The sequence below is a fragment of the Furipterus horrens genome, unplaced genomic scaffold, assembly GCF_987537825.1.
Source record: "Furipterus horrens unplaced genomic scaffold, mFurHor1.1.pri manual_scaffold_8, whole genome shotgun sequence".
Taxonomy (NCBI): Eukaryota; Metazoa; Chordata; class Mammalia; order Chiroptera; family Furipteridae; genus Furipterus; species Furipterus horrens.
This window is the reverse complement of record NW_028327178.1, coordinates 28,897,066-28,922,500: the sequence shown is the minus strand read 5'-3', so window position 1 is coordinate 28,922,500 and position 25,435 is coordinate 28,897,066. Positions and strand designations below refer to the sequence as shown.

Genomic DNA, 25,435 nt, shown 5'->3' with positions numbered 1-25,435 from the left:
TGTGAATATTGAGTTGTATATCCAGGCACTCTGGTTTCTACCACGTGAGGAGCCCATCACTGCCTTCTCCCATCATCATTGCTCCACTTTGACATCTTCCCTCTTTTCTTGGCTTTATGAGGCCACCACCAACCTTCTTAACCTCTCCCCTGAACAGTTGCTCTGTAGCTGCATCCATTGGAACTGGCTGCTCCCTTTTGCTAAAAGTTGTGCTGCCTATAAAATAAAACTACCTTTAATTCTCAGCAAATCCTGGCCTTGTTCCCCTAAACTAGCCCAGGCAAGAAACTATAATCCCTTTACTTGTGTATCCACGGACATGAACATTTTGCTGGGGTGAAAGTCTATACCTTTAATCAAATAATTAAAAGGGTCTAAATCTTAAAAGAAATTACAGCTAGACAGCATTACATTGCTTAGCCAGCTAATACATACATTCTGTCTTGTCATAGCCTTTCACTAAAAAGAAAAACTTAACTTAATCACTTGAAAATAATTGAAATTACAATCTTTAAAGTTTTCTAAAATATTTTATTTCTATAAATGTTCATGTACATATAGTATAATATTAGTGTAATGAGGTCGTGTGGCTCAAAAATTCAATTACAAAATTTGGGGTTGGCTTATTGCAAGGTTAGTAAAAAATGTCTTCTAATGACAGAGGGGAAAGGACTTTTCATTTACTTGTTTTCAATTATTAGATATGTAGGGAAAAGAAACAGACCTATGTTTACAAACAATAACATCTTACACTAAATCAAGAAAGTTCCGGACTTCCGGCCAAGATGGAGGCTTAGACGGACACGCTAGGTCTCCCTCAACAACTATAGAGGAATACAACTACTTCAAAACAAAGGATAACTAGAAATTCCAGAAAATAAAACTACACGGAAGCCCAACATATGAAGTTATAAACCAGCGGTGCCATTTGGGCAGGTAAGAGTTAAAGAAGGCAAAGCTGTTTGCGGAGCGGCGGGCGGGGCGGCAAAAAATCCCGGAGGCAATCAAGCCCCTGGCGTGCGAGACTCCAATCAAGCCCCTGGCGTGTGCGACTCCCGGCGCTGGGGAGCAGCCACAGCATCGCCTTGAACAGTGAGGCCCAGGGGGGCGGGAGGACGGATCCCGGTCTCCTAGCTGAATAACTGTGTGAATCCATCTTGGACCCCCGCCCCCACAGAAAGCACCACAGGGCTGCGAAATAGGTCGCAGACAGACACTGGTCGCTAATTTGTGACGCTTACACAGGCACCGCCCCGGACAGCCAGCCCAGGAAAACAAAACGCATCTGTCAAAATGTGGCAGACAAATATAGAGATCCCGGTGGCACAACTCACCAGACAGCAGATAGAGAACCTGACAGATGAACAGATAAGAAACCTGTCAGAGGCTCAGTTCTGGGCCATTGTTATCAGGTGGCTTACAGAATTCACAAAAGAGCAAGAAAAAGATATGAAAGAAGCAAAAAACTTTCATAACGAAAGGAACAAAACCACATACGAGACAGATGGTGAGGAATCCAGAGTTCATTTCAACAAACTGGAATATGGAGAAGGAACAAGCAGTCAATCAATGCAGCGAGAGGAAATGGGAAGCAACAATGAGAGGATCAGAAACCTCTGGGACAGCTATAAAAGGCCCAACATAAGAATCATTGGTTTGCCAGAGAATGAGGAAGATGAACTAGAACTTGAAAAATTGAGTGAAAATATAATAAAGGAGAACTTCCCAGACCTAGGGAAGGGAATAGACATGCAGGTCCAGGAAGCAAGGAGAGTTCCCAAGAGACTGGACCCAGGGAGAACCACTCCAAGACACATTATAATCAAAATGTCAAAAATTAAGGATAAAGAGAGAATCTTAAAAGCAGCAAGAGAGAAGAAAAGAATTATGTACAAAGGGGTCCCAATTAGACTATCAGCTGATTTCTCAAGGGAAACACTACAGGCAAGAAGGGACTGGCAAGAAATATTCAAAGTAATGAAAATCCAAAACCTACAACCACGAATACTCTATCCAGCGAAATTGTCATTCAGAATAGAAGGACAGAGAAAGTGTTTCCAGGACAAAATAAAACTGAAAGAGTTCATTAGATCCAAACCACTGTTATATGAGATGTTAAAGGGACTGGTTTAAAAAACAGAAGCTAGGGAGATGAAACAAAGGCAAACGAAACAGGCAACGAGAGTGGAAAAGGAACTGTGGGTAAGGGAAGCATAGTGGGGGGAGGTCAACAGGGAGGGGGAGTGGGGAGAGGGAGGGAGATGATATAGGAATTGGGGATCATGGTAGGAGGGAATGGAATAGACGGAGAGAGATTGGGAGGGACTGTATGCACAACTAATGGACATAATCTAAAAGGGGGGGACAACTGGAGGGAGGGGGCCACCGGGTGGAGGGGAGCAGAGGGAAGGGAAATTGGCACAAATGTAATATTTTAATCAATAAAACACATTAAATCTGAAAAAAAAAAAAAAAGAAAGTTCCAAACAACTGAAAGACAGTCATTTCTGAACAGTCTCCTCCTAAATGTTAAGAACTGGTCAGCCCCAGCAGGAGGACAGGGAAGACCCTCGATCCAGTGTTAAGGTCAGCCATAATTCCACCATGACCAAGTGGGCCTATACACGTAACATTACTGCTCTTGAGAAATACAGATGCATGTACACACATGCACACACACGCATGCAAAAGAAGTACATAGTCCCAAAGGCACATCATTTTGGATAAAACATGGTTATCTAAAAAAATCTGAGGTCCCAATGCAGTGCTGGAGGCAGCAGTACAGAGCATCCTCCCTTTTATGGCGGTCTTTCCTCAGGACATTTGAGGCCCTTTTGATCAGGCTCCTAGGCAGCGTTCCCCAGTCCATCAGAGACATTCTCATAACTTTGAATGTCACATGACAGAATTCAAGTTTTGGTCATCTTCCTTCCAAAAGGTTTCTTTGTACCCATGCCAACTTGCTCCTAGCCTCACTCTGCAATCTTTAATACCTTACAATAGTAAGGGCGAGACGAGGTCAGTGATACCAGCTGTTCTGGAGCAGGAGTTCTAGCCTTGTACCAGGCCAAATGAAATCAGATGAAAACAAAGCAAACCAAATGTCCTTCAACATCCTGGATGAACACTCTTACCTCAGAACAGCAGGTTCCTTCCTGATCCGAAAGTACCACTGAGAGTAGTTCTTTCCAGAATAAAAATGGTTTTCTCATTTTCAATGGCATTTTCTATTTTTTAAAAGTTTGTCTCATTAGGTACCCATATTTAATGTATGTATATGTTTCTGTATATTTACATACCCCAAAGAATTAATTACTTCTCCCTTGGCTCAAACTTTATTTTACAGTGTGTCTTACAAGTTAGAGAAACATATTACAAAGCAACGTAAGAATTCCAACCTTATGTTGTACAATTAAGTATGTGGTCAGACTCAACTAGTATCAAACTTCTAGCTCAAACCCGGCTGTGTATCAGGAACACCTGCGATGCTTTTAAAGCGCACAAACACTTCGCTCCAATCCCAAATTCAGCACATCCACGTATTTGCATTTTTGACCCATTCTCCACGCTAGTGTGATGGGCAGCCAGAGGTGACAACTACTGTGACAGGTACTTCTCAGGGAAGATCAACTCCCTAACACATCCAACTGGTCATTACACTACAACAATGTGCTCATGTCCCTTGTCCCCCCAAACAAGACCCAAGTCCTAAGAGAGGAGGATAATGTTCAAAGTAAAAGGCAAAGGCAGAAACCCATTCCAGCCATTTATTTTAGCAACAACATTTTCCTACTTTCAGGGGCTCATCTCAGTAAAGGACTCGAAAGTAAAAGCAACGCAATTATACTTTGCCTCAGGAAAAAGCTATGACTATTTAGGACTATGGTTATTTAGGACTAGAATGTAAGTCTGAGAAAGTCATATCAGAGGCCTCTTTCATTAACAGAAATGGAAACAGGCATTTATAGGCCACCAATAAATCAATTAAAGGAGGAATGAAGCTTGAAATGGTTTTCATTGCAGTTATTAACTTCGGAGAGTGTGCGGCTTTGGTGACTGCTGAACTCAGCATCTTCCTGTTAGCCACCTGGAGCAAAACGGAGGAAAATAACGCACGGACACAGTCCCGTCATACTGAACACAAAGGCTCCAAGTCTTAAGTTGTTTGCTAAAGTGCAGCAGAAGCAAAGCAGAGCCAGGCATTTCTAAACATTGTTGGCTTTTGTGGATTGAAGCTGTAAGAATGTGAATCAGTGTGTGAGTTGGTGTGTTTATATGTGTCTGTGTTTACATAAATCTGGAGCCTGGGAATTATTTTAATCACTATGATTATTTTCAGCGTAACAAAGTTTTAAAATATGAGGATTTTATTAAGAAGTAACATAGAGGAATTGCGCAGTGAAATTTGAGAAAGCTGCGGACCCTTGCATTCTCCTTTTGGCCTGTTAATCATAAACTTCTATCAATTTCTTTATAGTTTACCAGCTTCGTATTAAAAAGTGGCATCTGGACTAAGATAACTGGTGATTAGAATCCACACAAGTCTAGGAATTTAAAAATTAAAAAAACAAATTAAAAGGATTCAATATATTGCCCTGCCAGAAAATGCCGTATGTTTTGGGCAACGACTTATCTACCTGAGTCTCAAGTTCTTCAGCTGTAACTTGGGAATGATATCTCCCCGACCTCCTTGCAAGGTTATAGAGAAAAGCATTTTATTATCTTTGGAAATGTAGATAAATGTAAGATACCATTAGGTTAAGCTTCCGCCTTTAAAACATTTTTTCTGTGTCATGTGTAATAGAAATGTATATGATGGATGATGTTGGTTTTAAGGTGTAAAGGAAGCAACTCAAAGGTGTGATATTTCTTCAATGTGAATTTATTCTTACTGTCCCAAAATGCAATTCAATTCACTTTTCTTCTAACGATCTATGCCCTACATTTAGATTTATTCTTTGTATCTTACTGGCTCCCACACTGTTCTACTCTGTTACTTCATTCCTCCCCCGTTTATAGGGGCAATGAGTTGGAACTCTCCCTATCCTGTTTACAGCCCTGTTTTAATGACTAGGCTGGAAGAAGGGTAACTTAGTGAACTCACCTCCCACTAACTCAATATTGCCATGAAGGCAGATTGTTTCCTATTATGTGTGAAATGCTGTGGAAAAGCAAAAACTCGGGTTCTCTCAGCTCTTTTCCATGTGACCTGCCAATCACCAAGTACTATGAATGTGTCCTAAATCTATCTCAAATTAATCTTTTCATGTAAAACAGAATACTTTCGCTTCTGAATCATGGAATATCCAACTAACTGGGCTCTTCCCTTAATCATGTGCTCCCACTCCTTACCATCCTGCCTACCCAGTCTCTCCTTCACTCACCATGCTGGAGTAATCTTGACAAAATCTAAATCTGTACACATCAATTCCATACTTAAACCTTGGTCTCCCAGAGGAAAGCCAGTACCGTCTAGACATGACAAATGAGATGCCTGTTCACCTCTCCAACAGCTCCACACACACCTGTGCTCAGCGATACTGAGCTATCCTCAATTCCCAGATGAACCTTACACACTTTTTAAAATTCCATGCTTTTTCATTATTCCAACTATAATTGCCCTTCCTTTACTCCTTTCTATCTGGAAAATTTCTATTCATCCTCTAAAACTGTTCCAGAGTCACCCTTTCTTTAGTGCCTTCTATATCTAGAAATAAACTTCATTATCTAGCAGTACATACTTCCATTATTGTTCATATTACACCATATTATAATTATGTGTTAAATTAATTCATTTTCCATTCTAGACTATGAGCTTCCTAAGGGAAAGGATCATGTCTTATTAATCTTTGGATCTTGAGAAACTAGCAGAGTGTCTGACAGATGATAGCTACATTAGAAATACTTCTTAAGAAAATAAGTGGATAGATTCTCTTAAGGGAAAACAACACACACCCTATATAATTCGTGGGACTGAACTCTAGTAAAGAAAACATCCAGTGGGGCTCATTACTTATTTATCCCTGTTCATTTGTGCTCTTTTGACATTTATATAACCTTCTGATAAATTCTAAGGTTGTAAGCATCTCATCTACATGAAGGAGCAACAGAAACTGACCAAATTAGGTCTGCTGGTGAGCTGTGCAGCTTTGTAACATTGTATTGTCACAGATGGGTTATTTTCCCCTTCATCTCCTCCATATGACTTTGGGCAGCTATAGTTACACTGAAATTCATAAAAAGCCAAGCTTGACAGTTCCAGAAACAACATTACTCTGTAAAAGCCCTCCCTTCTTCCCCTGCTGAAAGCATTGCTCTTCGCTTTTCCTAACGCCATAAGAATGTGGTCAGGCATTATGTGTCTCAAGTCCTGCTGATGAGAGTTAAATTGGCAACTAAGATGCCCACAGTGGGTCTCCTCGCCTATTGAGATTCATGAGCTTACTTTGCCCATGAATCCCACTATTGAACCAGTGTAAGCTGTAAACTAGCATGCCCCCCCCCTTTCACAATTATGACAGTCATCGATGGGTAGTAAATGAGTATTCTCAGTTTTATCTAACAGTGATGCTTCCTAAATGATGCTGGGGATAAAATGAGAAGTGTGTAATTTTCCTTTTATATTCAAAATTATATTCCATGCTTTCTATTATTTCACAGCACTGTTTCCTTTTCCTCATAAGGTAGACATTTTACATAAAAGTGAGAATTAATTCCTGTTGTGTAATTAATGATGATTCTTTTATGAGCTAATTAGCAAAAAAATGGTAATGAATGGACTAAAAGATGACATTAATGTAGTCTGCATTTATTTCAACTTCTATTTATAATACAAGATTTGGTTTTAAAATATATGGTCCTAGATTATAAAAAATATAAATTAGCTTCTCTGATTTCAAATGATTAATTTCTGAAACTAGTACATTAAATCTCACTCTTGTATGAGTCAGTTTTTGGAAATAAAATTGGAAGTCCATTTCATAAAAAGCAAACTTAGCTCTTATTTTTCTTTCTTCTTTATTTCTGTTTTATTTATTTTTTTAACTAAATATACATAGCATTTGCTGATTCGATTTTGCTGGGCACTGTAAAGAATTTAGAATTTTTGACATTGCTGCCCTCAAAACCTTAAAGAGAGACACACAAAAAGTTAACTAGAAAAAGAGATGTCACAAACAGTACGAACTGAGTAGTACAGACAGAAGCGCTGGGAGTTCAGCCGGTCTTTACATACCTGACATTTTCAGTCAGAGCTCTCCAGCCTGCCATCCTTTGTGATCTATTTTTAATGTTTTTTTTTTTTTTAATCTCATTCCAGCTTATAGACAGATGGAGGAACATATCATTGGTTCTATCCCCTGTCTCTTTTTTTACTCTTCTTCTGATCCTCTTGAAATAAAAATTGGGAGCTATATCCAGATTATTTTGTGAATGTCAGAATCTTATCTACCCTCTTCCTCCAGAGTAAAAAAGGTACAGTTATGTGAATCAGAAAGGACATGTTTCTCTCCAGATCTCTATATATCATCCATACCTGCATAATTAAAATCTTATAAAAAGAAAATTTATGATCATGGTCAGTAGTGAATTGTTACCAAAGCCTCATTAATAACTCTACTCTTTCCCAGTTATTATTTAACCTGATCCTGGTTATCTGATCGCCCACTGTGAATGGGTGCACACTTTTCTTGACTCTGTAAACCAAGGCTGATCCATGCCCTTCTTTCCTTTCCTGACAGTAGGCAAATCATCCTTGACTCATAAAAGAAACTGGTGAGGCTTTTTGACCAGTTTGACTGGTATCACACTGGTTTTCACCACTTAGTTTTTGCTTTTGCTCTCGAATGAGTCATGTTGTACACAGCACTATAACCTTTTAAGCATTTTTCTGCGAGTAGTTCAGTTAAATTTATCCCCAGGTAATCTACCTCTCTCAATTTCACATACTGCACTTTTCTTTCCACTTCTCATTGCGCTTTTATGCTTTTGTGTCTTCTCCAACTCGAGTGTAAGCACCTTGAAGGCAGGAGCTGCAACTTGATCGCTGCTGTGTGCCCAAAGCTTCATCTGGTGTCTGGAGTACAGAGGTACTCAATAAAGATTCATTAAGCTCTGCACTGAGAGAAAAGCATAAGCGAGCTATGGAGGCTCAGAGGAAAGGCACCAAACCCACCTAATCATAGAGAATTAGGGGGAATTTCAGAGGAAGATACATCTAAATTGACACCTGAGAGGGTAACTGTAAATGAGCTAAGCACAGGGAAAGGGCAATCCAGGCCAAAATAAATAAAACTAGACTGGGCAAAGAACCATATTTGAGAAAGAGCAGAGTCCATTGAAAGACAGGCAAAAAGATCAGCTGAGCCTTCTATTTACCGTGCCCAAGAATCAAGACATAATGAGATAGATCTAAATGTATCCACATATGTGTATATATGAAACTTTAGTTTTTAAAAGTTTAATTAGATATAATAAAAAATTAACTCCATCAACCTGTAAAATCTTTAACATTGAGCCCAAACCCTCTATTAGACTAAATAACATTTCCATTAACTTTCTCATTATTTCCTTTTTTCTCAAGTCTAATTTAAATTTTTTTGTATTTTTTTTTTTTCGTTCTCTGTTTTAACTGTTGGTATTTTTAAGATAGTTCCACTGCAGACAGTATGTTTATTTGAGTGGAGAGCTGTGAACCTAGCCACCTTGCATTAAATTATGTACAGAAAAACTGTTGCAAGTTCCAAACACTTAACTTAGAAGTGAACATTTAGAAGATTACCTGCTTCTAACCTGAGGTTTCGGGTGCACAGGGACAATTTGCAGCAGAATGTGGTGGAAGGCGTGCCAGTCTTGGAGTTCAAATGTCTATGCCATTCACCCTACCAAGTTCGTGAGACTTTTGGTCATCATTTTTTGAATGGGATGCATTATATCTGCTTTATATTCTTCATAGCAATTCTCAAAGTTAAAAAGAAAAGCTATGTATGTAAAAATGAAACACCCAACAGACTCTAAAGGGCTGTATTCAGTTGCAACACAAGATGATCTGCTACTGCAAATATTTTTGTGTTAGAAAATAAAAAATTTACACCCCCTCAAGCACCTCCAACAACATTATATATGGAAAAATATGTACAGCAATTTCAGTTAGTAAAAGTAAAACTATGTTTTTTAAATATAGTTTAAATGGTTTATCTCTGTGTTTGTGGCATAACTGTAGCATATGTGTTTATATAGAAATGGCTGTTTGCCTCATTAGCAGGAGGATAATACACAATGTACACATTTTGTCTCATAGAATGATTGAAGATAGTGGGAAAAGAGGAAATACTATGGCAGAAAGAAGACAGCTGTTTGCAGAGATGAGTAAGTATGAAACTTTTAAGGAAGACCCCACAGTATCCATTGAATACACATGAAATCCTGTGACTTGTGTATTTATATTAAAATCCTAAATTTCTTGCATAAAGTGTAAATGTGGGCATTTTTGCCTCCTATAAAGTAAATGAGGGAAGCATTGTAATTTGTTACTACACTGTATAGTTTATATGAAAAAAAGTTCCATTGGCCTAGGTGTGTGTGTGTGTGTGTACAGAAACACTTTATAAACAATATTTAGTGTTGGCATTAAAACAGTCCACTAAACTTTAAAGTCTATGTTCATCTCTCTGCACTATCTCAGTGTCCAGCACGTTGTGGGCACTGATAATATTTGTGAAGTGAATTATTGAATGTCTTACCTATAAAATTATATAATATGTTTATATGGGAAAGAGGAGTCAGGCATGATTACCAGACCAAACTATAAGCTGTCCTTTAGACTTCATGCAGAGGGGAAGAATCTGTGTTACAACCCAGTTGCTAAAAACATGAAGTTAAATAAAAGTTAAAAAGAGCCCAGAGGTCACCTGCTATTGACGGGAAACCAAACCAAGACTGACTCCAGTGGAGAACCCGTTAAATAAAGGCTGTTGGTTTATATAAATACAGGGTTACTGTGTAAATAATTGGCTGGTAGTGTCTCCCTTATGGACCATGTTTGTTATTCATGAGGAAGAACTTGACATTGGGAGGAAAACACACATCTTAAACTAAATGTTATTAAAAAAAGAGTACAATTCTCTTATATCTTTTTATCACTTTTTCCCTGCATAAGGAATGAAGATGAACAGAAGTGAGTTCTAAGCCTTTTTCCCTGAGAAGGCAGTAGACAAAATTAGGTTTCCACTGAAGATTGGAACTGATTGGCAAGAATGAAGGTTGGAGCAGATAAAAGAAAGTCCCAGATAATAAGATTCATATTTTCCTTTATCATTTCCAAATAATATATCTGGTGGCACCAAGCCAGTATTAGAACTAACAGAGAGGAAAAAAAATAAAATTGATGTAAGGAATCTCAATCATGCTTCTTACTTTTTCCACTTTTAGAAACATGTCTAAAGTATCTGTAAGTGTTTCAGCCATGACCTTCCAACTTTCTAGGCCATATTTGGTATTGTGTCTTTATTCAGGCATGGCCAGACACCTAGAATTAGGACCTTGTTGATACATATCTAACAGAGCAATGAAACTTGTGACTACCTGCCCATGCAAACATGATATAAAGCAGCACAGATATCCTCCCATATCATAAGTTCTTTGACTGAAAAGGCAAGAGCCATGTACATCACGGGCCAGTGTTTTGACAAAAAAAATTAATATTTAATATGAAAAGCAGTAAAGTCTTGGGGAACAGTTTGAATTTATTATTGTTACATTAAAGACTATATCAGCTAACACACTGTAAGAATCATAAAACTCTGATTATTTAATGATTTTTTAAATATTTATCTGAGTTTGAGTACATTATCTGTGGTGCAGTGCCTAGCACAAACAAACATGTATGCCACACATGTTTTTTGAATGAAAGTTGTCAACTCAAAGAAAGATCAACATAAGTTTCATGTTAGAGAGACTTGGGAAAATTGTGCATTTATTTTCCAAATTGTAACTTTATCTTTTATAGAAAATCCTCAGGGTTGTTATGTGCTTTATTAAATCATATGCTGAGTTCTCCTGATTAGCGAATAGTTAAAAGCACACAAATATGTGTCTTTCTTCCTTGAGTATGCTAAATAATAGAATCAGATTCTGTCCAAAAACAAGTAAACACATCTGAACTTGACAATCCATTAGTGAGCATCTTAAATCAACACTAAATAAAACATGTCCACAGCAAGTAGGATTCTGCTATATAAAACAGTTGTCTGAGTTCAAGAGGAGGAATTTATTGTGTTAAGTAGACTGTCACACAAAAGAGAAAGGTAATCTCATTGAAAATGCATTAAATAGTTGAAAAATATATGGGTTACCTCAGCCTATCAGCAAGATACCCAAGAAAGACAAGGAATCTATTATCAGAGAAGACTGACATAGAGAGTTGGCAAGTAACTTCTCCCAAGGATTCTGATGTCTAAGGAAGGAACTAAAAAAGGAGGAACTTGTAAGTCTGGTCAACTAAGCATTGTCTAGAAAATTTTTTAAAAGCAGCAAAAGAAAATGCCAAAAATATTTTGTTTTGAATATTACAAATGTCAAAGAAAAATTGCATGTGAAGGAGTTAAGAAGGCAAGGAAGATTTTATTCAAGACTGTTGCAACAAAGGAGAGAAACTGAACTCAAATCCACTGGAACAAAAGGCAGGAGGTAATTTGAGGACTAGGGTAAGCTAATGTAGTAGTATTGAAGAATATTAGTGGGGAAGTTGGTCAGTTGTGTTTGCTAATTGTCACAATTAGAAAGATAGGCTTCTACTCTCCCACAGAGATTGGAAGAGCTCCCTCAGTGATTACATTTCAAAGGGATAGTTCCCAGGTTCTTGAAAAGGATATTACTGGACTGTAAAACTGGCCAGAAGCTGCAAGATTGATATCTCAGTGGGACAGATAAAGAATTTACAATGGAGAGTTTTCTAAAGTAAATGCTCTGAGAAAAAAGAAGATGGTGATTAAGCAGGTGGAAGCTGAGTCTACCTGCCCTAGCCCCCAACTCAGATTTTCAGCTCATCTTCTGACAAAAAACCTGAATAATCAACATAATTTTAGCTGATATGAACTTTTGAGCCAAGAAATACAGAAGACACTTCACAATGGGCATGTACAAGATGTGGAGGAGGTTCTAACTCCCAGTCAGCCAGGAGAACCCGCCAAGGAATAAGCCATCAATAAACAAAGTCCAAGTATAAGAAGAGAGCCCACATAAACTGAATAAAGGACATCTCTAGAGCATTCAGATCAGGTGGGCAAAGGTACTGCACCATTGGGTCTCACAGAACTCCTACCATAGAAGGTCACCCCTTGAAGACAGGCAGTCAAAGCAGAACAGTCTGAAATGCAGAAACAAACAAAAAGAATCACTTAAAATGGAAAGACAAAGAAATAACCACTAATTGAAAGGAAAAGAGGAATCCCCAGAAAAAGAGCTAAGTGAAAGTGAGGCAAGCAATCTATCAGACATAGAACTCAAAATAATGGTTATGAGGATGCTCAAGGAATTTTATGGGAGCTACAGGGAACTTAGTGGGAACTACAGCAGCATGAAAAATGACATAGGAACTATGAATAAGAACCAGGAAGTAATGAAAATAAAATGTCTAAAATGAAAAATACACTAGAAGGAATCAAAAGCAGGCTAGATGAAGCAGAAGTCCAAATCAGCAAGCTGGAAGACAAGGTAGAAAACAAAATAGTCAGAGCAAAAAAGTGAAAAAGACTCAAAAAGATTGAGAAGAGTTTAAGGGAGCTTCAGGAAAACATGAAGTGTAACAACATTCTCATCATAGGAATATCAGAAGGAGAAGAAAAGGAATGAGGGATAGAAAACCTGTTTGAAAAAATAATGAAAGAAAACTTTCTTAATTTGGTGAAGAAAAAAGTGAAACAAGTTCAGGAAGCACAGAGGATCCCAGTCAAGATGAACTTAAAGATGCCCACTCCAAGAAACATGATAATTAAAATGGCAAAATTTAAAAAATAGAGAATCTTAAAGACAGCAAGGGAGGAAGAACTAGTAACATACAAGGTAGCTCCGATAAGGTTATCAGCTGATTTATCAACAGAAATGTTACAAGCCAGAAGAAACTGGCACAGAATAATCCAAGTAATGAAAAGCAAGGACCTACAACCAAGACTATTCAAAAACATTCAAATTCATGGAGACTGAGTAACATGTTATTAAATAATGAATGGATTAACAATGAGATCAAGGAAGAAATAAAAAGTTTCTGGAAACAAATGGAAATGGACACTCAACCACCCCTAAACCTATGGGACACAGTGAAGGCAGTCCTGAGAGGAAAGTTCATAGCAATACAGACTTATCTAAAGAAGATAGAAAAATCTCAAATAAGCAGCCTAACCCTACATGTACAAGGACTAGAGGAAAAACAACAAAGCCCAGAGTGAATAGAAGGAAGGAAATAATCAAAGTTAGAGCAGAATTAAATGATATAGAGACTAAAAAACAATTCAAAGGATGAATGAATCCAGTAGTTGATTCTTTGAAAATATAAACAAATTGACAAACCTTTAACCAGACTCATAAAAAAAAGAAAAAAAGAATAGAGAGGACCCAAATAAATAAAATCAGAAATGAAAGAGGAAAAGTAACAAACAATACCACAGAAATACAAAGGATTGTAAGAAATTACTGTGAACAACTATATGCCATGAAATAGTACAACCTGAGTGAAATGGACAAATTTCCAGAAATATACAATCTTCTAAAACTGAATCAAGAAGAAACAGAAAGACTGAATAGACCAATAACAACTAGTGAAATTGAAGTGGTAAAATCAAAAAAATTCTGGCACACAAAATTTCTGGACCTGATGGCTTCACAGGTGAATTTTACCAAACACTTAAAGAAGAACTAACTACTATCCTTCTCAATCTATTCCAAAAATTTCAAGAGGAGGGAAGACTCCCAAACTCTTTTTACAAGGCCAATATCATTCTAATTACAAAACCAGGTAAAACACAACAAAGAAAGAAAACTACAGGCCAATGTCTCTGATGAACATCGATGCTAAAATCCTCAACAAAATATTGGCAATCCAGATTCAGCAATACATTAAAAAGATTATACACCATGATGAAGTGGTATTTATCCCAGGGATGCAAGGATGGTACAATATTTTCAAATCAATAAACATAATACACCACATTAACAAAATAAAGGGCATAATCCACATGATCATATCAACAAATGCTGAAAAAGCATTTGATAAAATCCAGCATCCATTTATAATAAAAACACTCAACAAAGTGGTACTAGAGGGAGCATACCTTAACATAATAAAAGTCATATATGAGAAACCTACTGCCAACATTATACTCAATGGGCAAAACCTGAAATCTTTCCATTTAAGATCAGGAACAAGACAAGGGTGTTGATTTTCACCACTCTTATTCATTATAGTACTGATAATTCTAGCCACAGCAATCAGACAAGAAAAAGAAATAAAAGGCATCCAAATTGAAAAGGAGGAAGTAAAACTGTCATTATTTGCAGACAACATGATAGTGTATATAGAAACCCCTATAGTGTCCATCAAAAAACTACTCAATCCAATAAGTGAATTTAACAAAACAGTGGGATACAAAGCCAATATTCAGAAATTGATGCCATTTTTGTACACCAACAATGAAATATCAGAAAGAGAAACTAGGGGGGGAAATACCATTTACTATAGCAACAAGAAAATTAAGGTAGCTAGGAATAAATTTAACCAAGGAGGTAAAAGACCTGTACTCAGAAAACTATAGAACACTGAAGAAAGAAATTAAAGAAACACAAATAAATGGAAGCATATACTGTGTTTATGGATGTGAAGAATTGGCATTATTAAAATGTTCATATTACCCAAAGCAATCTATAGATTCAACACAAGTCCTATTAAAATACCAATGGCATATTTGACAAACCTAGAACAAATACTTCAAAAAATTGTATGGAACCATAAAAGACCCTGAATAGCCTCAATAATCTTAAGAAAAAAGAACAAAGTAGGAAGGATCACAATGCCTGATATCAAACTATGCTACAAGGTCACTGTAATCAAAACAGTCTGGTACTGGCATAAAAATAGACACATAGGTCAATGGAACAGAATAGAGAACCCAGATATAAATCCATGTCTGTACAGTCAATTAATATTTGACAAAACGGGCGTGAGCATATAATGGAGTAAAAATAGCCTCTTCAATAACTGGTGTTGGGAGAACTGGAATGGTACATGCAAAAAAAATGAAACTAGACCACCAACTTACATTATACACCAGAATAAACTCAAAATGGATAAAAGACTTAAATATAAGTCATGACACCATGAAAGTCCTAGTGAAAAACATAGGCAGCAAAATTTCAGATATCCCACATAGCAATATTTTTGTAAATATATCTCCTAGGGCAAAGGAAATAAAGAGAAAAATAAATGGGACTACATCAAGTTAAAAAGCTTCTGCATGGCTAAAGAAACCATCATCAAAATGAAAAGGGAACCACCAGTCTGGGAGAACATATTTGCCAATAATATATCGGGAAAGGGTTTGATCTCCAAAATATATAAAGAACTCATATGACTCAACACCAGGAAGACAAACAATACAATTAAAAAATGGGCAAAGGACCTGAATAGATACTACTCCAAGGAGGACATACAGATCACCCATGGACATATAAAAAGATGCTCAAAAGCACTAACCATCAGAGAGATGCAAATTAAAACCACAATGAGATACTATCTCACACTGGTCAGAATGGCCATCATTAACAAATCAACAAACAGCAAGTGCTAAACAGAATGTAGACAATGGGGAATCCTAGTGCACTGTTGGTGGAAATGCAGACTGGTGCAGCCACTGTGAAAAGCAATACAGAATTTCCTCAAAAAACTAAAAATGAAACTGCCTGTCGACCCAGCAATTTTGCTGCTGGGAATATACCCTAAGAATCCCAAAACACCAGTTCAAAAGAACTTATGCACCCCTATGTTCATAACAGCACCGTTTATAATAGCCAAGTGCTGGAAACAGCGTAAGTGCCCATCTGTAGATGAGTGGATCGAAAAACTGTGGTACAGTTACACAACTGAGTACTATGTAGCAGAAAGAAAGAAGGAACTCCTGCCATTTGAGACAGCATGGATGGAACTGGAGAATATTATGCTTAGTGAAATAATCTAGTCGATGAAAGACAAATACCATATGATCTCACTTATAAAAGGAAACTAATGGGCAAAATAAACTACTGAACAAATTAGAACCACAGGCATGGAAACATGGAACAGACAGAGGCCAGAGGGGATGGGGATAATGGTAGAAAGAAGGGGAAAGGACTAGTCAGAGAACATGTATGAATGGCATGGACATGAACAACAGGGTGGGGACTGACTGTGGGAGTTGAGGGGTGGAATGGGTGGAGGAGAGCAAAGAGGGGGGAAATGGGACAACTGTAATAGAATAACAATAAAAGTCTTTAAAAAGTAATTTTAATAGAGTAAATGCTCTAAGAAAAGGGAGTTCAGAGGCCTCAAGTTAGGAATAAGCTTGACTGAAGTTTAGTCAAGCTGAGGGGCACATTAAAGGCATATTGGCTTCATAAAGGCCAAGAACAGAAAATAACAATTAAGAACAGATGATGAGAGATTTTGGCAAATTCAGATGATTGCAGCACATGTGCATTAAACATTTATTCTGAGCTTATAACCACAAAGCAGGAAGTAGAAAGCAACAGCAAAGAAATAAAATTAAGAGTAACGTAGACACAAATATGTAAAAAAGACTAGCCTTATATATAAAACAACAATAACAACAATGGCAACTCCATGGCTACCTACTTTGATTGAAGGAATTCTGGGCAGGTTGCCCTGAACCGAAAAGTACCTTTAGTATAATGTCCTAATTATCAGTTTATCTAGTACTTAGATTAAAGCTGAAAAGACTGGTTCAATGTCAATGTCATCCTCACCTTGACCTTTCCAGTCATAGAACGACTTTATCAGTTTATCACACTGGGTTTTAGCAGAATAAATCGTTGCTCTTGGAATTAAGCTCGCCGTCGCTGTTTTCCTGCTCTCAGCACATATGTACTTGTGAACATATCCATGTCACTCACTATCATGAACTCCTCGTTACAGACAGACCCCAGAGTTTTCCCTTCAAATTCATCCACCTTAGATGCTGAATGGGTCTTCGTTTCAAAGCCTCTGGGGCACAGGTTAGGTAGGTTTTAATGAGAGGAAATGACTGGAAAACACTCCTTCAGAAGTTGGAAGAGTGCCTAATGGGTGGAGAATGGTCTCAGGGGCAAGCAGAGTGGCCTCTAAGTGGAGGGACCAGAAATCAAAGGAAATAATGAGGGGACTCAAGTACTGTTGGATTGTTGGAAGGCAGTCTTTCTTCAGAATGTTTGCTACAGTGAGCAGGTTAATAGTTGGAATGGAACCCAGAGCATGATTTTGCAATGCACACTATGAGCTTTAGGGAAACTAACATCAAAAATTTAGAAAAATTTAGAAAAATTACAAATTACATGAACAATCCCCCTACCATAGGCCACAATGGATACAATGACTATTTTCACTGCTTCTTCATCTCTTATGCTTTTCAGCCTCTTTAAGTTGTTAACACCATGGGTCACTATCCTGTAAATTCTCTCTTACGTCACCACCATTCTAGTCTGGTCTGGTCCTTTGCTTTTCCTGACCACCCTACTTCTTTTTTCTTTGTGTGGGTTTTTTTTTTTTGGGGGGTGTGTGTGTGTGTGTGTGTGTGTGTGTGTTTGGGGTTCTTTTGTTTGTTTTTTTTGTTTTGTTTTTGTTTGTTTGTTTTTGGTTTTGGTCTCTTAGTATCCTCCAAATCCCTGAAGTCAGATTCTTGACCAATTATTTTGATATACAATTTGACTTTCTCTCAGGGCTTCACCATTATTGTTACAGCTTTCAAGTGTCCAAGAATTCCTTTAAATCCACCTCCGATATTCTCATGAACCAGTTTATCCAGAATAGTCAGCACATCTACTCAGTGCCCCTTCCAGCCTTGCTTCCTCACAGTCAAAGCTTATACTGATGAAGCAGCTCAAGGTGGGCTCACCATTAACTGCACTAATAGTGCCCATCACAGAACGGCCAGTGTCCCTGCCAAAGGTTCTGCTTTCCAGTATTTTCCAAGCCATGCAGTCTTTGAACAAATACAAATAGCTAGGCTCTGTTGGGAAGTAGAGAGAGAGTTGCTATTCCCACCTCTGTGCCACATTCTGACACCTAGAATGTGGAGTACCCTTACCTGTGCACACAGTCTCCTCTTGGAAAAATATTTTCAATCTTGGCCCAGTGGAGACACATTGCTACATTTTATACGTTTGTTAATAATTCCTGGAATATATTTCATAGTCAGGAATTGCCACTGGATAGCTTCACTTGGACCTTCCACATGCAACTCAAACTCTTTAATCACAAAATTAAACTCATCTTCCCTCATCCTCAGACTCATTCCTCCCTGTTTGTACTTTAACTCACTGAGGACTACCCCATCTCACTGAGTTGAAATTTAAGCATTATCTTTGAGGCCAGACTTCTTTAAACTCTTTCTCGCTCTCTCTCTTTCTCTCTCTCTCTCACACATGCACACACACACACATTCAGTCAATCATCAAGCATGAAAGCGTTCAGACACAGGGTTCATGGGCTTCATCTTTATTTTGTAAATATTTGTTGTGACTTCTAATAATGAATGAGATATTTAAGTATCTGAATGACTATATAAAAGTTTATAACAAACTATCAAAACATAGAGGGCAAAGCATACATGATTTGTGTTAAACTGCTCAGAGTGTAATGAAGCTAAAGCCAAAAATTAGGTGAGAGTCGGTGGCCGATTAGATAGATGGACAGATAAATGGATGGAAGAAAAGAAAGAAGATTGGAGGAAGGGAGGAAGGGGTGGAGGAGAGAGTGAGGAAAGAAGGGACAGAGGTGGAAAGGGAAGAGAAAAAATCTTGAAGAGAAGAGCTAAATATAACCTCAATAAATTAAAATTTTTAAAAGTGCAATTCCTGATTATTTAGGGCACTGACCTCTTTTATTTTAGATTTTCAAATTAAAAAATGACAATGGCCAACATAACAATAGCGATCCAGTGTGAATGAATCAAAAGTATGCTTATTTTTGTCAGAGTGGCAAAATATATATATTTTAGTGTGCCACAGAGTTTTAGTTATTAGTTTGTGTGCCATGAGATGAAAAAGGTTGAAAGTCACTGCTTTCACCTTTACCACTTTCTTCCAAGTATGATATGGATATGAGAGGTCCAAGGACATGGTACAAATACAGCAAGTTGCCTTAAATGAATTAGCTTTAAATTTTTATTATGAAAAGTTTCAAATGTAAACAAAAATAGAGAAAATACTATTCATCTCTACCCTTAATTATTTACCCTCAGCCTTCACTGTATTATTATGAAGCAGATCTTAGGTGTTATTTAAATGAGTTGAACCTTCATGTCTTAAAGAATTATAAACCAGTGGGGAAAAAAACACTATCAATTATTTGAGAAATAGTGAAGAGACCATTGGAAACAATAAAAGATAGGGAAAGACTGTACACATTTTTAATTAAAGAGGGAGAATATAGATTCTTGGGAGTCTATGGGATGAATTTGATGTAGGTTTTCTGATAAAGTGGATTTTTTTTTTCATATTATGAACAAAAGATAATGGTAACCCTAGACATTTCAACATTCTAAGAATAAGAATTGCTCTATTGGCTTTACTTTCTTATTCATTTATTCAAGTTTCCATCTTTTTTGATAGAGAAGTTAAGTGAGCTCATTTCCCTTTTTAATAAGGCTACTAGATTGTTATCTCAGGAAAATAAGATAGGATAAAAATGAACCTTAATCTCAGCAATATACTAACAAAGTCTCTAGATTATGCATGTGTTGGAGAAACATGGGCTGGATCACCATACAATTAGGTGGATTGATAGGTAGTGGTGTGACCGTGTCCACAGGATAAGTAATGGGGCAATCAACTCAGAGGACAGCCTCTAGTAGTATACTGGGAGACTCTGCGGCCCTATTCAGGTGCTTGGTTTTAAGCAATAACTTGGACACAGAAGACATGCAACTACCCCCAGATATGCTATCAATTTGTAGACCTTCAAGGAGACCACACACATAAAACTGAATCAAGTTCATGGTTTATTGGAGGCAGAAACAAAGAAATTTCTTTTAAACAGGGTGTATAAACAGAGCAAGAGCCTGCACACCATGTTTCAGGTCAGATTTTTGTCTCATTTTGTTTAGTCTTTTTTGGTCCCCAAACCCATTATGGATCTCGTACTTGCCACTCACATTGTCTGTGCAAGATCGTGTGCTGCTATATCTGAAAAGCTAAATTTCATTGACCACTACATCCCTTTTAATATTGAGGGCTTACATCCTCAATCAGGAAGAAGCTTACACAAATAGGAAACACTGACAGACCTCCAGACCTCTTCCTAATTCTTAAGTAAGACAAAGGGTCCGTGAAGTCCACAGTGTGACTTCCCTTTTTACTGCTCCTAGAGAGTTCTGCCTTTGCCAAATTACCACTAGGATCTCTATGAGAGAAAGGTGCAGAGGAGCCAGGGTTTCTGTTCTCAGAGGCTAAAATCTTGTTGGAACTAAGAAATTTAATTGTGTGCTATGTCATAATCCTTTTATACCTGGGGCTTCAATCATTATTCTTGAAGAACTTACACAAATAGTCTATGTCCCTAATATCTTCTAAGGGATTATTTACAAATATTGAGACACTCCTGATTGTTGAACCAAACTCAGCATCAATAAAACTACGTCCTCATCCAGATAAGAAGGCCGAGTTAGCATTCAGGTATTTCTGACAGTTGTTGTCTGGTTGTCCGGCATCCTTGAGTATTGATTTCCAACATAAACCTCTTAGATTTACAGAGGACCTAAAACTGGGAAGCCCCTTTAAAATGCCAGTGACAAAATCAAAGTTTTTTTAAAAATCAGCAAGGTTAGAAGCATGAGCTAAAAATTAAAAGAAACTAACGAGATAAGTATGAAATCCTACCTTTAGCCCCCAATAAACATTAAAATAGAAAATAGAAAAAATCTGACTTAATAAAGTACATATGAATTTTAAAACTAGCTTCTTAATGAACTAAAAGCTTAATAAGAGCCCAAAGAATGGAATTGCATTAGTAAGCATCCTTATGAAAGGTGAAAGTAATTGCTTCCTGTATATTCTATACAAGTGGGACAATGTCTGTGGCAATTGGGTTAATTTTGTATATCTCATTTCAAGGAGATATTAGCCAGTCACAGAACAGGATGACTAGAACAGTTAGGGTCTCAAATCCTTGCCTGATAATAAGGAAAATAATAATAGCCACGTCCATATATTGAAGCCCTATTGTGTGCCACGCTCAGTGGTAGACGCTGTACTTGAAATGGCTGTGCAGTTGAACCTCTTTGACCTAAAGACTTGAGGTGATGCTACATCCCAGCTAAGCTCTAAACTCATGAAAACAGGGACTTTGGCTGGTAATGAAGATGCTAATAGTGGTGATAGCAGCTTTCCAAAGTTTGGAAATAAATTATCAAGTGCCAGGGAGAAAAAAATTATGTGTCTCCAGAAGGGAAACTAAGTCAAATAGATCGAAGTTACAGAGAGGCAAGTTAAAGCTCATATGTAAAAAAGAAATTTCTATCACTTGTTCTTGCTCAGAGATGGCACAGGAAGCCTTTTAAGGAGGCCCATCCTCTTGCCATTAAGTGCTTACTATGTACCAGCTACTGAGGTTACTATCTGATAGAATTGATGTTATCCCCATTTTACACATGAGGAAATCAGACACCAGAAAAAACTTATCAAAGTTTAGACAAGCCCATTTATTTTTCACTATGTTATAATCATCTCTATCATTGCAAATAATCCTACGTGGCCATTGGCTAAAAAGTCACCCTCTTGAGAACATGTTTGAGAGAATTTCTCTATTGGGTGAAGATAAGTCCTTACCTCATTGACCCTTCAAGTACTCAGTGTCATTGAACCTGTTTGTCAAGTAATGAACTTTTGTAAGAATTAATGTTAAGTAATGGAGGAGTATTGATAGTATTTTTAAATGAATCCAAAGAGATCAATTTGACTTGAAGGAATGCTGAGTGCTCTCAGTGAGGGACACTTGCCAATTTATCCTGAGTTTCATTAGGAAAGCACTTAATATAATTATTTTTAGGCCAGTTCATTTCCTTGCTACCCTAACTTTTATATTCTAAAGCATTTATGTAGCACTTTTACTGGTTAAGAAAAAGTTCAATACATGTCAATATCTGTTATGAACCATAAACATGGGCTTTGAGAAGGCCAAAAATTTAGAATCAAAGAACTGATATCTGTTGAAAGTCTAAAAATTAACCCATTCAGAGGAAACTCAGGATATGTAAGAAGCAGCCCACCTGCAGGGAAGAGGTTCTGGGGCAAAGGAGTGGGAACTATTGTCGGGTAGATAGAATGTAAGGAGCCCGCAGAGGAGCTTGAATTCAGACTTGGTACTGTGAACATCATAAACTATGCTGAATTCCTGAGTGGAATAGGGGAAGTAGCTCAAAAATATAGAGAGCATGTTCCTCCTTGTTAGGAAGGAGCTGGAAGCCACAGTGTAAGAGTAGTGGTTGTTTTTAGAAAGGAGTCTTCTCTGAGGTTGACAGGAAAGATTGCAGGTGAGACACTAGTAATAATAATGAATACCTACATCACACTTACTGTGTGCCAGGAAGTGTTCTCAGGGCTTTGGGTGTAGTCATTCATTGATCCTTAGAACTCCTGTGAAGTAAGGAGTGACAGTGTCATCATTCCTATCTTCCAGATGAGAAAACTAGGATTTCTAAAAGCAATTGGCCTCTGGTCAGGCAGAAAAAGTGCCCAGCATTCACCTTATGCTCACCTCACAGCCTTGTTCTAATGACCAATGACTGAAGTGGCAGACACCAGAAGGCTGAGGTCGTGTCGCTTGGCCCATGAGCATGGTTGACAACCTGATCTTCAGTGTTGATTGCATGTGCTTTCTTCCCTTAGAACCTCAGGGATACGGGACAGACCCTTTCAAGTCTTTCTTAAAGTTATATTGATATTCTAATAAAAACAAAATTAAGTGTATAGGTTATATTTATAGTTGTTTTATTTATAAATGTTATCAATTCCTTTCTACACACATGGCATCCCATATGTGTACATTTTCCCCTGCAGGGGCTCAAGATCTGGATCGCATCCGACTCTCCACCTACAGAACAGCATGCAAGCTTAGGTTTGTTCAGAAGAAGTGCAACTGTAAGTATGCCAGTTGTTTGGACTAATTACCTTCATGTATCCTATAAGTTTACATTTGTTACTTCATTTATTAGAACTAGGTTTTCTTGAAAGAATTGACAAAAATGTGTTTACACAACAATGAAAAGAGTATTATGATATACAAATGATAGCAAGGCTATTCCTAAGTAATTCTGGAGACTTAATTACTCTAACTGCTAAAATACTCCATCCTGCCATTGGAATGATTTAAAACTCGATGGACATTTTCCTTCTTTCCTCTAGCCTTGATATTGTAAATGCAGTGCCATCAAAATTGCTTCCAAGAACTTTATAAAATATCAAATATTGAGTCCTCCTTATATTTATTTTCCCTTACAAGTATAGGAAAATGTTTATAAGCTCCTGGAAAGCAATCAATTTTCTTTCTGAAACTAAAAAATTTACCCTTTGAATTAGAATATTAACTATATTTGCCTGCACCAGACAACAGCAACAGAAGAGACAAAAATACTTAAAGAAACAAAGGAACCTGCTTCAGCTTTTTCCCAAATTTTAAAATGTAACCAAGTTAGATCACTAATCACAGTGAGCAGATTTATATTTCCTGCTGGGTCAGTGTTCCCGTCATATTACCACATTCATTATCTCTTGGAAAAAAATATTACTTTGTTTTACAAATGGGTTACCATAAAAAATTTAAAAACTCTTCTCATTTTCTAATTAGTATTAGATGCATCAAAAAATGAAAACCATAATGTTATTCTGAGTACATACACATTGTTCTTGATTAACTGCCATGAGGATTAGACACGTTGTGAACGTGGAAACAAGCAGTGTTCATATCTCTACCCACCCAGAGTCTCCAGCAGATGTTTCTTGGGGCACCAGCAGGCCACACCCAGCCCCACGCTTCTAGGCACAGAGCTAGTCATGACTCTGGGGGCGGGCAGTGTGCATCTAGTCCTCACATTGCTTACCTGCAGCTGTTCTCTGGCCCCAGAAGAATGCAGCTGATGTTCAGGGCAGGAGAAGAATGGAGAAAAAGCAAAGGTTGGTCAAACATCAAAGACACATTTTGATTCCTTGCAGAAAACTAAACCAGTGCCACCCCCCCCCAAAAAAGCAGTGAGAAAAGCACTCCAGATGTGGGAAGGCATCTGTGGTTGTACTCGTCGTCCTGGTTGTTTCCAGGCCTGGTGTTAACAGACCAGGAAAATGCTCCCACAGAAACAGAGCTTCCCTCCCCCTCAACCTCATGGTCCATATTTAAACAAACAAACAAAAAAAAGAATTCCATGTTTTCAGCAATGAAAAAGTGATGGGATCTCCTATTTTTTTTAAACCTCATTACCAATGACCCTCAAAATAGAAAGGAGAGAAGGAGCAAAGATTCCTGTCTCCTCAAAGCATTGCCGAGCAGAGCACTCCTTCGACTTCTTTCAGTAGAAGTAGGGAGTTTCAAAATTTCAAAATGACATTACAAAATGTTAAGGATGGATAGATAAATAAATAAATAAGGGCGGCGAGGGAAGGGAAGATAAAACACTCCCAGGGATTGGTCAACCATGCACCAACATTACAAAGGGCACACACTGCTGACCCTAACTGGATTCAGCAACTCACAGGCCATATTCCAATTCTCCTGCTCTCTGATAAAGGCCCTTTCTCCTTCTTGAGCATCTCTTTTTTTTTTTCCTCTTCCTGTTCTTTTCTGGCACTCATCCTTACCCAACATCCAGAATCAGGGCATAGACACATTGGCCTTCTTGGACAACAGTAGGAAAAACGGTTACTATCTTGGAAAATAGCAATAGCCTATCCCTGGGTGAAAAGAGAAACTTCGCACCTGTCCAGTTGCCCTCAGTGTACCCATTCATTTACCTCTTAATTCAGTAAACTTATAATGAAAACCTACTCTGTGTTTGGCACTGTGCTAGGTACCAGAGACAGAGCGATGGTGAGTAAGAGGCAATCCCTACCTTAAAGTTGCTCAAAGTCTATGGGGGTGGATGGACTTTCAAACAGACTTATAAAACAGTGTGGAAGTGTAATGACAGGAATATGTACATGGTGTTGTGGG

The 25,435-nt window shown here is 37.7% G+C and overlaps 1 protein-coding gene across 2 annotated transcripts in view; it reads left to right on the top strand.

Annotated features, from left to right (window-relative positions):
• DTNA (dystrobrevin alpha) overlaps positions 1 to 25,435 on the top strand; it is a 271,240-nt gene that overhangs the window by 123,837 nt on the left and 121,968 nt on the right. For both annotated transcript variants that reach the window (XM_090285660.1, XM_090285659.1), the window contains exons 3-4: positions 9,299 to 9,366; positions 23,293 to 23,373. In XM_090285660.1, the coding sequence (XP_090141786.1) occupies positions 9,300 to 9,366; positions 23,293 to 23,373 (148 nt within the window). In that variant the 5' untranslated portion in view covers position 9,299. The remainder of the gene's footprint in view (positions 1 to 9,298; positions 9,367 to 23,292; positions 23,374 to 25,435) is intronic.